General features: G+C 42.4%; 1 protein-coding gene across 10 annotated transcripts in view; it reads right to left on the bottom strand.

Annotated features, from left to right (window-relative positions):
• The window catches only part of MLLT10 (MLLT10 histone lysine methyltransferase DOT1L cofactor), a 256,506-nt gene that overhangs the window by 63,612 nt on the left and 177,357 nt on the right, over positions 1 to 15,537 (bottom strand). For all 10 annotated transcript variants that reach the window (XM_073677493.1, XM_073677487.1, XM_073677489.1 and 7 more), the window contains 2 exons: positions 6,735 to 6,993; positions 2,502 to 3,074 (listed from right to left, as the gene is read on the bottom strand). In XM_073677493.1, coding sequence (XP_073533594.1) covers positions 2,502 to 3,074; positions 6,735 to 6,993 — 832 coding nt within the window. The remainder of the gene's footprint in view (positions 1 to 2,501; positions 3,075 to 6,734; positions 6,994 to 15,537) is intronic.

Here is a 15,537-nt window from a genome sequence, read left to right as displayed (position 1 = left end):
GGTTGCGCGGATATGAAATCTCATCAATACAGCATCGGGAGAGTTACGTAAAGTGCACTTATGTCAATTTATTCTCCACCTTTACCAAACCGTGACTTCCATTCTCACTGCAGATCCCAACACAAAAGAGGGGGAAGAAAGAACGCTTTAAGAAAGGTAAATCCAAGCCGTCCTGCTTGTTAACCCCTTACAACAATTCTTGCTGTTCATGAATGCTTACATATTTGGGTGCCTTAAGTGAAAACGACAGATCAGTGATCTATCTGTCGTGATCGGAGCCCCAGGTCTGAGCTTTCATGGACGTAGATTTGGCAGGAGCAACTTTTCTACTAAAACCCAGCAAAACTGGGAAAAAATCCAACATTTTGACGGATACCCAACATTGGCTGGCATCTATCGCTCTTGTCCAGGTGCAGACGGCTGGAAAAGAAGTGATTATTAAAAGTATCATAGGTAAAGCTAAATTAATGTACAGAGTATTTAAAAATAAATTGACATTTCCTTTACATTTGCCCAAGCTCCATGTATATAGATTCTGAAGGAAAAGCTGCTAGGAGGAGGAAAATGTTGGGACTCAAATCAATATGAGACGTCATCAGCTAAAACAAAACTTAATGTCAAGTTATGGTGCCCATATATCGACGATCGCGATCTGGCAAATTCCCGCCAGGGGCCCCATAGACAGACAATAGCTGTGGGCAGATCGATGGTTTGGCGGATTGCTCTGACAGCAGTGATCTTCCATACACAACATTCTCATCGCGCAATCCACTGTTGAGAGCAAAAAGATTGGCAATCCAAAATCTGACACGTGCGATCCTTTATCTTCCCCAACATCATCGGTTGGGAGGCTCCCATATATCAATACATAAATAACGGATATTTGCGGGTTCGGCCATTATTAGTCTAATGTGAATGGGGACCTTTAGTCTGACCGCCATCTTCCAGCCTTCACAATACAGAGAACGTTCTGCGCTGCCTAGTGTTTATGTGGTTTCAATGGGGAGAGGAGATTAACCCCTTAGTGACTGAGCCAATTTTACAATTCTGACCACTGTCACTTTATGGGGTAATTACTCTGGAACGCTTCAATGGATCCCACTGCTTCGGAGAATGTTTTTTTTTTCAAGACATATTGCACTTCATGACAGTGGCAAAATTTCGATATGACTTGCGTTTATTTGTGAAAAAAAAAACAAAAAAAAAATGGTGAAAATTTAGAATTTCCAAACTTTGAAATTTCATGCCCTTAACTCAGAGAGAGATGTCAAAATAGTTAATAACTAACATTTCCCACATGTCTACTTTACATCAGCACAAATTTTTGCAACAAGTTTTTTTTTTTTGGGGGGGGGGGGGTGTAGGAAGTTATAAGGGTTAAAAGTTGACCAGCGATTTCCCATTTTGCCAACAAAATTTACAAAACCATTATGTTATTTTTTTTTTTTTAGGGACCACATCACATTTGAAGTGGCTTTGATGGACCTATATAACAGAAAATACCCAAAAGTTACACCATTCTAAAAACTGCACCCCTCAAGGAGCTCAACCCCACACAAGATGTTTATTAACCCTTCAGGTGCGTCACAGGAACTGAAGCAACGTGGAAGGAAAAAAAAATGAACATTTAACTTTTTCACAAAAATTTTACTTCAGACCCAAATTTTTTACTTTTCACAAGGGAAACAGGAAAAATGGACTATAAAATGTGTTGTGCAATTTCTCCTGAGCACGATGATACCCCATATGTGGGGGAAAACCACTGCTTGGGCGCACGGCAGGGCTCGGAAGGGAAGGAGCGCAGTTTGAATTTTTGAAAGCAAAATTTGCTGGAATCGAGAGCCGATGCCATGTCACGTTTGAAGAGCCCCTCATGTGCCTAAATAGTGGAAACCCCCCACAAGTGACCCCATTTTGTAAACTAGACCCCTCAAGGATTTTATCCTCTGCCAGAGGATTATCTACCAGTAAAACAAAAAAATCATCTGTCAAGCCATAGACCGGAGACCCCCATCCATACAAATTAGCTGGTCGGCTGGTATTGTGAAAATCAGTGGGGTCAGGTGATTTTAAGGTGATGTATATGTCTTTAAGTTACAATCGCCAGGTACAAGAAAAAAAAGCTCTGAAGAATATATACATTGACCCCCCCCCCCCCCCCCAATTACTTGACAGAGACCATAAGGACACTCTTTTGGCCTCCAGCTAATGAAGTCGTGCTGGGATACGTCATTATATATTTTTTGTATCTGGATAGTACAGCTCAGTAGACTTATTTCACAGATGGCCATGCCAATAGTTTAAAAAAATAAAAATATAAATAAATTAAATAATTTATGGGCCCATACGTCAGGTCCTTCCTCTAACATTTACCACCAGCAAAAGGTTCGGACGAGATGTGAACATCAATGGTTGGATTGCATATATGAACAGGGGTGAGCAATTCGTCAGGGGACGTAGTTTTCCACATACGCAGAAGACACGTCGTTCATTTCACCCACCTGATCCAACAGGAGACGAGCCAACGCTTAGGCTCTGGAGGCTGCCATTCCTGAGCAATGTAGGAGACCTCTGGAGGCCGGAGCTGGCTATACTGCCGGCAGCAGAGGCCACGGAGGATGTTGGTGAGGCGGAGGACGCAGACAGGTTGGACATACTATCTTGATTCTTGCTCCCTCTCGGCCGGCCAGGCCCGTGTTTACTCGGCTTACTTCCTTTCCTTCTCTTCTCTTTCACTGCCTCTTCTTCCACTATGGAGGATTGTACCCGCTTGTATCCTGATACAGTAAGGCTTGAATTAATATAGTCTCCAGGAACACTATCAAAGTTTTTGGTCTGGAAAGACATAAGTGGATTTGATGGAAGGCCCATTAAGGAACTAAAACTGCTCATTGCCCCTTCCTGCAGTCCCGGCGGCTCCAGCTTGGACGCATCTTTGGTTGATGGGAGTTGTGGAGGGTGGTGATAGCCATCAGTCCGCAGTTCAGTATCGGCAAAGCTCAGGAAATCCTGGGGTGACTGCACTGAACTTCCAGAAGACGACTTAACACTGCTCGGCGTTCCTATAAAACTACCTGGGAACAAAAACAAAGGGAGGTATAAAATAAATACAATGGGTACATTAAATGGTCAGAGACAAGACTACTGAAACATAGTCAAAAAAATGAGTGACATTGAAGTCAATTTTTCTACCCAATCTGTTAGAAAAAGATTGGAAAATGCTGTAATAAAAGCTATAAAACATCCAGGAATGTGGGTACAAAATTGATATTGCATTTATAAGGACGAAAAGTAGCCATCTTCCAACTATTCTTGTTCTGTATAGCAGCAGCTAGTCTCTTACAGGAATAGTCTATGGCTGAGAAAATATCCTTAGAATTAGAACATCCGCCATCCCCACCAATCAGCTGACACTTGGGAGCTGCGACTGACGGGAGTTGACAGCTCCGTACACCATGTAGTGGTCTTTCTAAGGTACTGCAACTCCGATCACATTCATTTCATTGGGAAATTAGCTGCAGTACCAAAGAACGGCCACCACACAGTGTACAGAACTGATAATATCAGATACCAGGTATCAGTTAAAGAAGTTGTGCACTACTTGGACAACCCCTGTTCATACCCCACGCTTGGCTCCCATAAAATAATAAAGCTTATACTCACTTCCCGTGCTGCCGCCGTTCCCACGGTGTCGGCACTCGCTCTCCCCGGGGCTCCTGTGCTGTTGTTGTGACATGTGATACCTGGTGCCCAATCAGCGCTAGCGTCGCTGTCCACGCCTCCTGTTGAAGTGAGCCTCAAGTGACGACACCGCGGGAACGGCGCCGGCACGGGAAGGGAGTATAGGCTTTTTTTATTTTATCGGGGGCCAGACATTTTGATCAAGAAGGGGGTCATCCTAATAGTGGACAAGCCCTTTAATCGGCGGGGAAACAAATCCGATCACTCACACCAATCTGATATTGATAATCCCTTATCCTAGTACTAGACAAACACTAGAATACAAAATGTTCCACTTTTGTTTAAAGAAAATAAAACACGTACACATTGGGATATCTTTACTTATTTCAGTTCTAGAAAATTTAAATCACCTTCCTGTGGGCTTTTGTTAAATTAATAAAATTATAAGCTACGCACCATTCTCAGGTCCAGTGCAGTGGTTACAGCGCTGCAGTCAATCACTTGGCTTAGTGATCTGCCATGTAAACCGCATTAGCCGCTGATCCCAGTGATTGGCTGCAGCGCTGTTAACGCAATGTCACTGCTTCAGCCAGTAAACAATCACCGGATCAGCGGTGGAGACACAGTCCTGGACCTCAGGAGGGTGAATACCAGCTGACTTTATTATATTTAACACAGCCATGCCGATGGCGCAAAGAAAGGTGAAGTAGGAAAACCCCTTTAACTAAAACTTAAAATAATTTTTGCAGGAAAATGAGGTCAGTCAATAATCCAATACCTAAAAGCTGGTGGAAAATCACCTAACCAGTCATTAGCTCACTGGGCCTAAATATTTCAACGATAATCCTATAAAATATTTTATTGGATTTCCGACCAATGCAAACTAAGCACAGCTGAGATTTATAGCAGCCCTAAGAAAGAACAGGGCTTGAAAAGAAAAAGTTGGCTTGGCCTTTCCCAACCTCCTCTGATCTTTGGTTTCCGCCAAAAAAGTTGACAAATCAGTAGTAAATATTAGAGCGCTTACTGGGCTATTTACAGGAGAAGCTTTAAGACAACCACTATTTTGTCACTTAATTAGCAGCTATGTAAAATGGGTTTCCATTAGCCGATCCGACTGTCACCATCTGTCTTTCTTCCAGCCTTTTGTTTTTACAGCTGCTGTTAAGAGCTCATTAGGATTCTATAACTTCTTCTAATCCCATACAGCCATGGAAGAATTTCGGCACTGTTTTTTTTTTCCCTCTTAAACAGCAACTGAATCATGTTGGATATGACAAAATGTGAAAAGCGCTACAGCAGACATGGAATTACAAAATGGAAGAGTTGGATCTAGCGCCAAAATACTGTGCCAAATCATTTCATCATGTTTTTGGAAGGAAAGGAAAAAAAAAAAACTACAGAAAATCTTAACTGTAAAACTATTTTTGGATATTTATTTTGGGCAGCAAGGCACTAGCATCTTACTATTATCAATGAGGTCAGATTCCTCAGCGCAAACACTAATCCAACACTTAGAATCTGGATATATACATATATCCGCTACCAGTGGACCTTGGGTCCAGATTCATCCGCTACCAGTGGACCTTGGGTCCAGATTCATCCGCTACCAGTGGACCTTAGGTCCAGATTCATCCGCTACCACTGGACCTCGTGTCCAGATTCATCCGCTACCAGTGGACCTTGGGTCCAGATTCATCCGCTACCAGTGGACCTTGGGTCCAGATTCATCCGCTACCAGTGGACCTTGGGTCCAGATTCATCCGCTACCAGTGGACCTTGGGTCCAGATTCCAAGTATTGGATTAGTATTTGTGCTGAGGAATCTGACCTCATTGATAGAAAATTACACACACACATATATATATATATATATATATATATATATATATATATATATATATATATATATATATATATATATATATATATATATATATATATATATATATATATATATATATTATTTATTTTATATTTTTTATACTATTTTTGCTAAATAAATACCACTAATTCCAAATGAAACATTCGCATATGGGAAAAAGGGGGGAAAAAAAGCTAGGAAAAAAAAACCTTTAAACTTGTAAGACAAACCTATTGTATATGGGGGAAAATAATTTTAACGAGGCTAGAAAATGTGTATAGCTTATTGGTTAAGGAGTTAAAAGGATTTCTGAGGTTTTATAAACCGTGGCCAGCGTAGGAAATGTTAAGAAATTAAATCACTTGCCTGCAGGATCTCAAACTCCTGCACCCATCACTTGCCGCACAGCATTCACATGACCCACTGCAGCCAATCACTGGCTTCAATTTCATGTACAGCATTTGCCAGTGATTGGCTGCAGCAGTAACATGAGTAAAGCAGAGGAAGTCATCACTGCAAGACCAGCAGAGACCACCAGAGCGGCTAAGCTGGAGAGGGTAAATATTGGTTAATTCTATATTTTATAACACTTCCTACTCTAGACTGTTTGTTACAGTTCCTGAAAACATTTTAGAAGTAAGGACCTTACTTTATTCATGAACCCTTGTGTTTTCCAGAGTGGACAGCACCTGGGTGACTCAAAACCCCCAGGAATTACAGTAAGGGACTATTGATTTCAGTGGGAATGCTGTAATCCTTGGTTTCGCCTGTTGAGGCACTGCAGTGAAACTTAACACTTGTTGCCAGATTACCCCACCAATTACACTTTTTTTTTTTATTGCGGGTCCAGTCAAATTGATGAGCATGGTTAACACGTTCATTCACGAACATGCTTCCGATCACTGCCTTTAATTCATTTTCGAAATAACAGGACCGGATAAAAGAAAGGGGCAACGGGGGTGAGGCGAGAGATCCTTTCCCACCTTGCCCTAAAAAATAAAAAAAAGCAATATCGTAACAAGTAGAGAAGTAGGAGATGTAGCCCTGAACTGCATTTAGAAGGTTGCAAAAAAAGAAAAACACCTAAAATTACCTTTATTTGCAGAGCTATGAAATGACAAATTAATTTACATCCCTGCCATCAAGCATCATCCTGTCCTATACACATGGTAAAGGACGTCATTTGTTACCTTGCTGGAAGGGACTGGTTGCTGCGGCTGGACCAGTAGTGTTCCTCCCACTGCTGGACTTCCGGCCGCGCTGTATGGAGTTGTGAGTCGCCGTCTTCTTGGCTTTACTTTCTGACAGTCGGGTTTCCAGAGCTTCTTTCACACTGGCCGGATGTGCAGAAACCTCCTGGAAATTTGCGTTTGTGAACCGCGCTGTTGTTTCCTCCAAACGCTTCACTGAGGTTGTCACAAAGTTGTTGGTGGTGCCGCAGGCATATGACTGCAAGTTGGATACAAGAGGGTTAATAGGGCTGTTCACTGCAGCAGGGCGTGATCCATTCTATTACAGTATGACCTCAAAATTATACAGCCATAAAAACACTACGAACAGAATATTCACATTGTTTACAGGAGTCAAAGCCAAGAAATACCTGCCTAAAATGATGGAGTAAGCTGAAGATTGGGGCGGTGAGTCACACGAGTCAGTAATCCTTAATACAGCCCCTATAGAAACCTACCAGTCATACTAAACCTCCCGATGCCTCTGATCTCATACAGAGGGCACGCACATTTTTCCCACATGGAATATGTGAAATGAAATGTGTGCAATGTTGCGTCACGTGCAGGACTATAAAGGTCTTATGTGCCACGCTAGATGGAAGGCCTGACAATCTCCTCACCTCCCGGTATTCCCAACTACTCGGATTTATCGGGCTGGTGAAACGTCATTACAGCAGAGTGACACACACAACGACGCACCAGCCCAGCCAGGAAAGCCCACAGATAAGGAGGTTCGCAGGCCTCCCATCCAGTAGTCACAGATTACTGACCTGGCCGATAGACCAAAGTCCTGCCAATCAATTCTTCCATCTTTAGTCCCTTGTAACACTATTACCCCTGAAGTGGCCGATGCAGGGGAAACGACTGGCTGGTTGTGGATTCCCACGGTCAAAACAGCGGTTTGTTGAAAGTGTAAGGAGCAGGTCACAGGGCGATGAGTTGATCATTACTGTAGCCGCATATTGAAAAGGAAGCGTTTTCCCTGGTCACACATGACCTTTACCAGCTACACAGTACATAACACTCAAAAAAATCAATCTTGTGCCATGTAACCTCCCCCAAGACCTTGCAATGCGTGTCTGAGACCCTTTAAAAAAAAAACTAGGAAATTCGCAGTTCCCACTTTACATTAAGTCTATACCTGTTATAGCTACAGATGAGTAGATTAAAATATATATACATTTATTAATATACATACAGTACAGACCAAAAGTTTGGACACACCTTCTCATTTAAAGATTTTTCTGTATTTTCATGACTATGAAAATTGTACATTCACACTGAAGGCATCAAAACTATGAATTAACACATGTGGAATTATATACTTAACAAAAAAGTGTGAAACAACTGAAAATATGTCTTATATTCTAGGTTCTTCAAAGTAGCCACCTTTTGCTTTGATGACTGCTTTGCACACGCTTGGCATTCTCTTGATGAGCTTCAAAAGGTAGTCACCGGAAATGGTCTTCCAACAATCTTGAAGAAGTTCCCAGAGATGCTTAGCACTTGTTGGCCCTTTTGCCTTCACTCTGCGGTCCAGCTCACCCCAAACCATCTCGATTGGGTTCAGGTCTGGTGACTGTGGAGGCCAGGTCATCTGGAGTAGCACCCCATCACTCTCCCTCTTGGTCAAATAGCCCTTACACAGCCTGGAGGTGTGTTTGGGGTCATTGTCCTGTTGAAAAATAAACGATGGTCCAACTAAACGCAAACCGGATGGAATAGCATGCCGCTGCAAGATGCTGTGGTAGCCATGCTGGTTCAGTATGCCTTCAATTTTGAATAAATCCCCAACAGTGTCACCAGCAAAGCACCCCCACACCATCACACCTCCTCCTCCATGCTTCATGGTGGGAACCAGGCATGTAGAGTCCATCCGTCCACCTTTTCTGCGTCGCACAAAGACACGGTGGTTGGAACCAAAGATCTCAAATTTGGACTCATCAGACCAAAGCACAGATTTCCACTGGTCTAATGTCCATTCCTTGTGTTCTTTACCCCAAACAAGTCTCTTCTGCTTGTTGCCTGTCCTTAGCAGTGGTTTCCTAGCAGCTATTTTACCATGAAGGCCTGCTGCACAAAGTCTCCTCTTAACAGTTGTTGAAGAGATGTGTCTGCTGCTAGAACTCTGTGTGGCATTGACCTGGTCTCTAATCTGAGCTGCTGTTAACCTGCGATTTCTGAGGCTGGTGACTCGGATAAACTTATCCTCAGAAGCAGAGGTGACTCTTGGTCTTCCTTTCCTGGGGCGGTCCTCATGTGAGCCAGTTTCTTTGTAGCGCTTGATGGTTTTTGCAACTGCACTTGGGGACACATTCAAAGTTTGCACAATTTTTCGCACTGACTGTCCTTCATTTCTTAAAGTAATGATGGCCACTCGTTTTTCTTTACTTAGCTGCTTTTTTCTTGCCATAATACAAATTCTAACAGTCTATTCAGTAGGACTATCAGCTGTGTTTCCACCTGACTTCTGCACAACACAACTGATGGCCCCAACCCCATTTATAAGGCAAGAAATCCCACTTATTAAACCTGACAGGGCACACCTGTGAAGTGAAAACCATTTCCGGTGACTACCTCTTGAACCTCATCAAGAGAATGCCAAGAGTGTGCAAAGCAGTCATCAAAGCAAAAGGTGGCTACTTTGAAGAACCTAGAATATAAGACATATTGTCAGTTGTTTCATACTTTTTTTGGTAAGTATATAATTCCACATCTGTTAATTCATAGTTTTGATGCCTTCAGTGTGAATGTACAATTTTCATAGTCATGAAAATACAGAAAAATCTTTAAATGAGAAGGGGTGTCCAAACTTTTGGTCTGTACAGTATACATACACACATACAGGTGATTCTCACAAAAATAAAATATCATCAAAAGGTTAATTTATTTCAGTTCTTCAATACAAAAAGTGAAACTCATATTATATAGAGTCATTACAAACAGAGTGATCTATTTCAAGTGCTTATTTCTGTTAATGTTGATGATTATGGCTTACAGCCAATGAGAACACAAAAGTCATTATCTCAGTAAATTAGAATACTTTATAACACCAGCTTGAAAAATGTTTTTACAATCCGACTTGTTGGCCTACTGAAATGTATGTTCAGTAAATGCCCTCAATACTTGGTCGGGGCTCCTTTTGCATCAATTGCTGCATCAATGCGGCAATGTGGCATGGAGGCGATCAGCCTGTGGCACTGCTGAGGTGTTATGGAAGCCCAGGTTGCTTTGATAGTAGCCTTCAGCTCGTCTGCATTGTTGGGTCTGGGGTCTCTCATCTTCCTCTTGACAATACCCCATAGATTCTCTATGGAGTTAAGGTCAGGCGAGTTTGCTGCCAATCAAGCACAGTGATACTGTTGTGTAAACCAGGTACTGGTACTTTCGGCAGTGTGGACAGGTGCCAAGTCCTGCTGGAGAATGACATTTCCATCTCCAAAAAGCTTGTCGGCAGAGGGAAGCATGAAGTGCTCTAAAATGTCCTGGTAGACGGCTGCGCTGACTTTGGTCTTGATAAAACACAGTGGACCTACACCAGCAGATGACATGGCCCCCCAAACCATCACTGATTGTGGAGACTTCACACTAGACCTCCAGCAGCTTGGATTGTGGCCTCTCCACTCTTCCTCCAGACTCTGGGACCTTGATTTCCAAATGAAATGCAAAATTTACTTTCATCTGAAAACAACACCTTGGACCACTGAGCAACAGTCCAGGTCTTTTTCTCCTTGGCCCAGGTAAGACGCTTCTGGCGTTGTCTATTGGTCATGAGTGGCTTAACACAAGGAATGTGACACTTGTAGCCCATGTCCTGGATACGTCTGTGTGTGGTGGCTCTTGAAGCAATGACTCCAGCAGCAGTCCACTCCTTGTGAATCTCCCCCAAATTTTTGAATGGCCTTTTCTTAACAATCCTTTTAAGGCTGCGGTTATCCCGGTTGCTTGTACACCTTTTTCTACCACACTTTTTCAACTTTCCATTAATATGCTTGGATACAGCACTCTGTGAACAGCCAGCTTCTTTAGCAATGACCTTTTGTGGCTTACCCTCCTTGTGGAGTGTGTCAATGACTGCCTTCTGGACATCTGTCAAGTCAGCAGTCTTCCCCATGATTGTGGAGTCTACTGAAACAGACTAAGGGACCTTTTTAAACGTTTAGGAAGCCTTTGCAGGTGTTTTTTGTTATTATTCTAATTTACTGAGATGACGACTTTTTTGTTTTCATTGGCTGTAAGCCATAATCATCAACATTAACAGAAATAAAACACTGGAAGTAGATCACTCGGTTTGAAATGACGCTACATAATGTATGAGTTTCACTTTTTGTATTGAATTAGTAAAATAAATTAACTTTTGATATTCTAATTTTGTGAGAAGCACCTGTACACACACACACATTATACACTGCTCAAAAAAAATAAAGGGAACACTCAAATAACACATCCTAGATCTGAATGAATGAAATATTCTCATTGAATACTTTGTTCTGTACAAAGTTGAATGTGCTGACAACAAAATCACACAAAAATCATCAATGGAAATCAAATTTATTAACCAATGGAGGCCTGGATTTCGAGTCACCCCCAAAATTGAAGTGGAAAAACACACTACAGGCTGATCCAACTTTGATGTAATGTCCTTAAAACAAGTCAAAATGAGGCTCAGTATTGTGTGTGGCCTCCACGTGCCTGTATGACCTCCCTACAACGCCTGGGCATGCTCCTGATGAGGTTGCGGATGGTCTCCTGTGGGATCTCCTCCCAGACCTGGACTAAAGCATCCTGGACAGTCTGTAGTACAAAGTGACGTTGGTGGATGGAGCGAGACATGATGTCCCAGATGTGCTCAATCGGATTCAGGTCTGGGGAACGGGAGGGCCAGTCCATAGCTTCAATGCCTTCATCTTGCAGGAACTGCTGACACTCCAGCCACATGAGGTCTGGCATTGTCCTGCATTAGGAGGAACCCAGGGCCAACTGCACCAGCATATGGTCTCACAAGGGGTCTGAGGATCTCATCTCGGTACCTAATGGCAGTCAGGCTACCTCTGGCAAGAACATGGAGGGCTGTGTGGCCCTCCAAAGAAATGCCACCCCACACCATTACTGACCCACTGCCAAACCGGTCATGCTGAAGGATGTTGCAGGCAGCAGATCGCTCTCCACGGCATCTCCAGACTCTGTTAAGTCTGTCACATGTGCTCAGTGTGAACCTGCTTTCATCTGTGAAGAGCACAGGGCGCCAGTGGCGACTTTGCCAATCCTGGTGTTCTGTGGCAAATGCCAAGCGTCCTGCACGGTGTTGGGCTGTGAGCACAACCCCCATCTGTGGACGTCGGGCCCTCATACCACCCTCATGGAGTCGGTTTCTAACCGTTTGTGCAGACACATGCACATTTGTGGCCTGCTGGAGGTCATTTTGCAGGGCTCTGGCAGTGCTCCTCCTGTTCCTCCTTGCACAAAGGCGGAGGTAGCGGTCCTGCTGCTGGGTTGTTGCCCTCTTACGGCCCCCTCCACGTCTCATGGTGTACTGGCCTGTCTCCTGGTAGCGCCTCCAGCCTCTGGACACTACGCTGACAGACACAGCAAACCTTCTTGCCACAGCTCGCATTGATGTGCCATCCTGGATGAGCTGCACTACCTGAGCAACTTCTGTGGGTTGTAGAGTCCGTCTCATGCTACCACGAGTGTGAAAGCACAACCAACATTCAAAAGTGACCAAAACATCAGCCAGAAAGCATTGGTACTGAGATGTGGTCTGTGGTCCCCACCTGCAGAACCACTCCTTTATTGAGGGTGTCTTGATAATTGCCAATAATTTTCATCTATTGTCTATTCCATTTGCACAACAGCATGTGAAACTGATTGTTAGTGTTGCTTCCTAAGTGGACAGTTTGATTTCACATAAGTTTGATTTCCTTGGAGCTCTATTCTGTTGTTTAAGTGTTCCCTTTATTTTTTTGAGCAGTGTATATGCACTATATAGATAGAAAGATATTATAATACACAACACAGTACATAAATATGCAAAATGTTCTGTATGAAAGTAAATTCGTTCAGAAACTGCATGGATCAAGGGTATAAGCCAAAGGGGTAGGAAAGTTTCTAATAAAGGAAAAAAAAAAAAAAAAGTGTTCCCCATTTTATAGCCTGTTAATGTATTTTAAATGACTATACTGATAGGAAACACAAGCTTGCAATAGGAAAAATAATTAAGTCTCAGTTTATTCCAACCATCACATAAATAAAACGGTTACAAACAAAAAAAAAGAACAAAGAAAATTAAAACTAAAACGCACAATATAATAATTTAAACAGAAATCAATAAACCATCAAAAGACAAAAACCAAGGCTACAGATTTGGATGTAGTAAACATCACAATGACCGTTATTTGTACTGATCTGTTCTAATCAATTACCATCATTACATTATAAAAGCCCAAATCAATAAAAACATTCAACGTGCCTTCCTAATTACAGAGCTGATCCTAGCCGAGAGAGTCCAGGGCGGCCGCATGCTCTTTTGGAAGAAACGCTAAAAGGGAAGCAATCAGCATTTCTTCTCAATTGTCACCAATGCTGCTAGGATGGCTCTGGAGGAACTGTTCACATAGTCTACACTAAATACACAAGCAAATGATATAAAAAACACAAGAGAAAACAGAATATGAGCAAAAAGCTGCGTTGTTTTAGGTCTACTACCTGTAGACATAAATTCTATTTTCTGCTGTGCATCTTTTAATAAAATTTTTGGTGACTTTTACTCCAATTTTAGCAAATCTGCCCCATATTCTCAAACCTATTATAAATCCACTATGTGTTATCAGATTCTGCTATTCATTATTTTTCTCCATTAGGCCAGGATCATGCTTTTCCCTACTTTTCTAACGGCGGTGGCAAGATGTGCAACGTTTCGTGAATGAATGGAATTTTCATTCACACTTGATGGCAGCAACATCTCCAGAAAGTTAGCACAGGTTTAACAAAAGGCTGAAAAGGAAATGGTAATAATAATAATAATATAAAAACATCTGGAAGGCAATTTATCAATTAAGTCACATGACTGGGTAAATAAAGAGCATTGCAGAGAGGCAGAGTCTCTCAGGAGCAAAGATGGTCAGAGGTTCAACAATCGCGTCTAAAATTTGCAATTTTGCAAAAAAAAAAAAAAATGTTACTCAACATTAAAATACAAAAACTTTGAACATCTCACCATCTGCAGTATATATTAATCAAAAGATCCAGAGATTGTGGAGAAATCCATGTGCACAACAGACAAGACTGACATTTCATCATGATTAAGAAGCATATAGCACTTGCGCATTGATAATTAGTATACATTCACCACCACTCTTCTTTGAATTTTTAATGTTTGAAATAAAGAGTTAATTTTAACCCATTTGGATCGAGCCGGACAACCCCACCATTTTTTTTTCAACTAGCAGCAGGTTCTGTTCCAGGCTCCCTAAAATCTAAAGTTGGAAACATAGGTGAGCTGGAGATTTTTTGTTTTCGCGTTTAGAAACCTATGGCCCAACGGACAAGGCTCACTGTCAATATTGGATGGTCGTCATCTATGGGCCCTCAGGAGACACTGCCTTAAAAAATAGGCATTATTCAGTCGTGCAAATCACTGCATACAGTCATGGCCAAAAGTTTTGAGAATGACACCAAAATTATATTTTCACATGTTCTGCTGGCCTATGGTTTTTATTAGTGTTTGTCTGATGTTTATATCACATACAGAAATATAATTGCAATCATATTATGAGTACCAATAGGTTATATTGATAGTTAGAATGAGTTAATGCAGCAAGTCAATATTTGCAGTGTTGCCCCTTCTTCTTCAAGACCTCTGTAATTCTCCCTGGCATGCTCTCAATCAACTTTTGGACCAAATCCTGACTGATAGCAGTCCATTCTTGCATAATCAATGCTTGCATTTTGCCAGAATTTGTTGGTTTTTGTTTGTCCACCCGTCTCTTGATGATTGACCACAAGTTCTCAATGGGATTAAGATCTGGGGACTTTCCAGGCCATGGACCCAAAATCTCTATGTTTTGTTCCATGAGCCATTTAGTCATCACCTTTGCTTTATTGCAAGGTGCTCCATCATGCTGGAAAAGGCATTGTTGGGCGCCAAACTGCTCTTGGACGGTTGGGAGAAGTTGCTCTTGGAGGACATTCTGGTACCATTCTTTATTCATGGCTGTGTTTTTAGGCAAGACTGTGAGTGAGCCGATTCCCTTGGCTGAGAAGCAACCCCACACATGAATGGTTTCAGGATGCTTTACAGTTGGCATGAGACAAGACTGGTGGTAGCGCTCACCTCTTCTTCTCCGAATAAGCTGTTTTCCAGATGTCCCAAACAATCGAAAAGGGGATTCATCAGAGAAAATGACTTTGCCCCAGTCCTCAGCAGTCCACTCCCTGTACCTTTTGCAGAATATCAGTCGGTCCCTGATGTTTTTTCTGGAGAGAAGTGGCTTCTTTGCTGCCCTCCTTGAAACCAGCCCTTGCTCAAAGAGTCTCCGCCTCACAGTGCGTGCAGAAGCACTCACACCAGCCTGCTGCCATTCCTGAGCAAGCTCGGCACTGCTGGTAGTCCGATCCCGCAGCTGAAACAGTTTTAAGATGCGGTCCTGGCGCTTGCTGGTCTTTCTTGGGCGCCCTGGAGCCTTTTTGACAACAATGGAAGCTCTCTCCTTGAAGTTCTTGATGATGCGATAGATTGTTGACTGAGGTGCCATCTTTGTAGCTG

Source organism: Phyllobates terribilis, unplaced genomic scaffold (genome assembly GCF_046119375.1).
Source record: "Phyllobates terribilis strain yellow unplaced genomic scaffold, ASM4611937v1 Scaffold_4__5_contigs__length_816908805, whole genome shotgun sequence".
In the NCBI taxonomy this organism is placed as follows: Eukaryota; Metazoa; Chordata; class Amphibia; order Anura; family Dendrobatidae; genus Phyllobates; species Phyllobates terribilis.
Note: the sequence above shows the minus strand (reverse complement) of the source record. Positions and strands in the feature narration are given on the sequence as shown.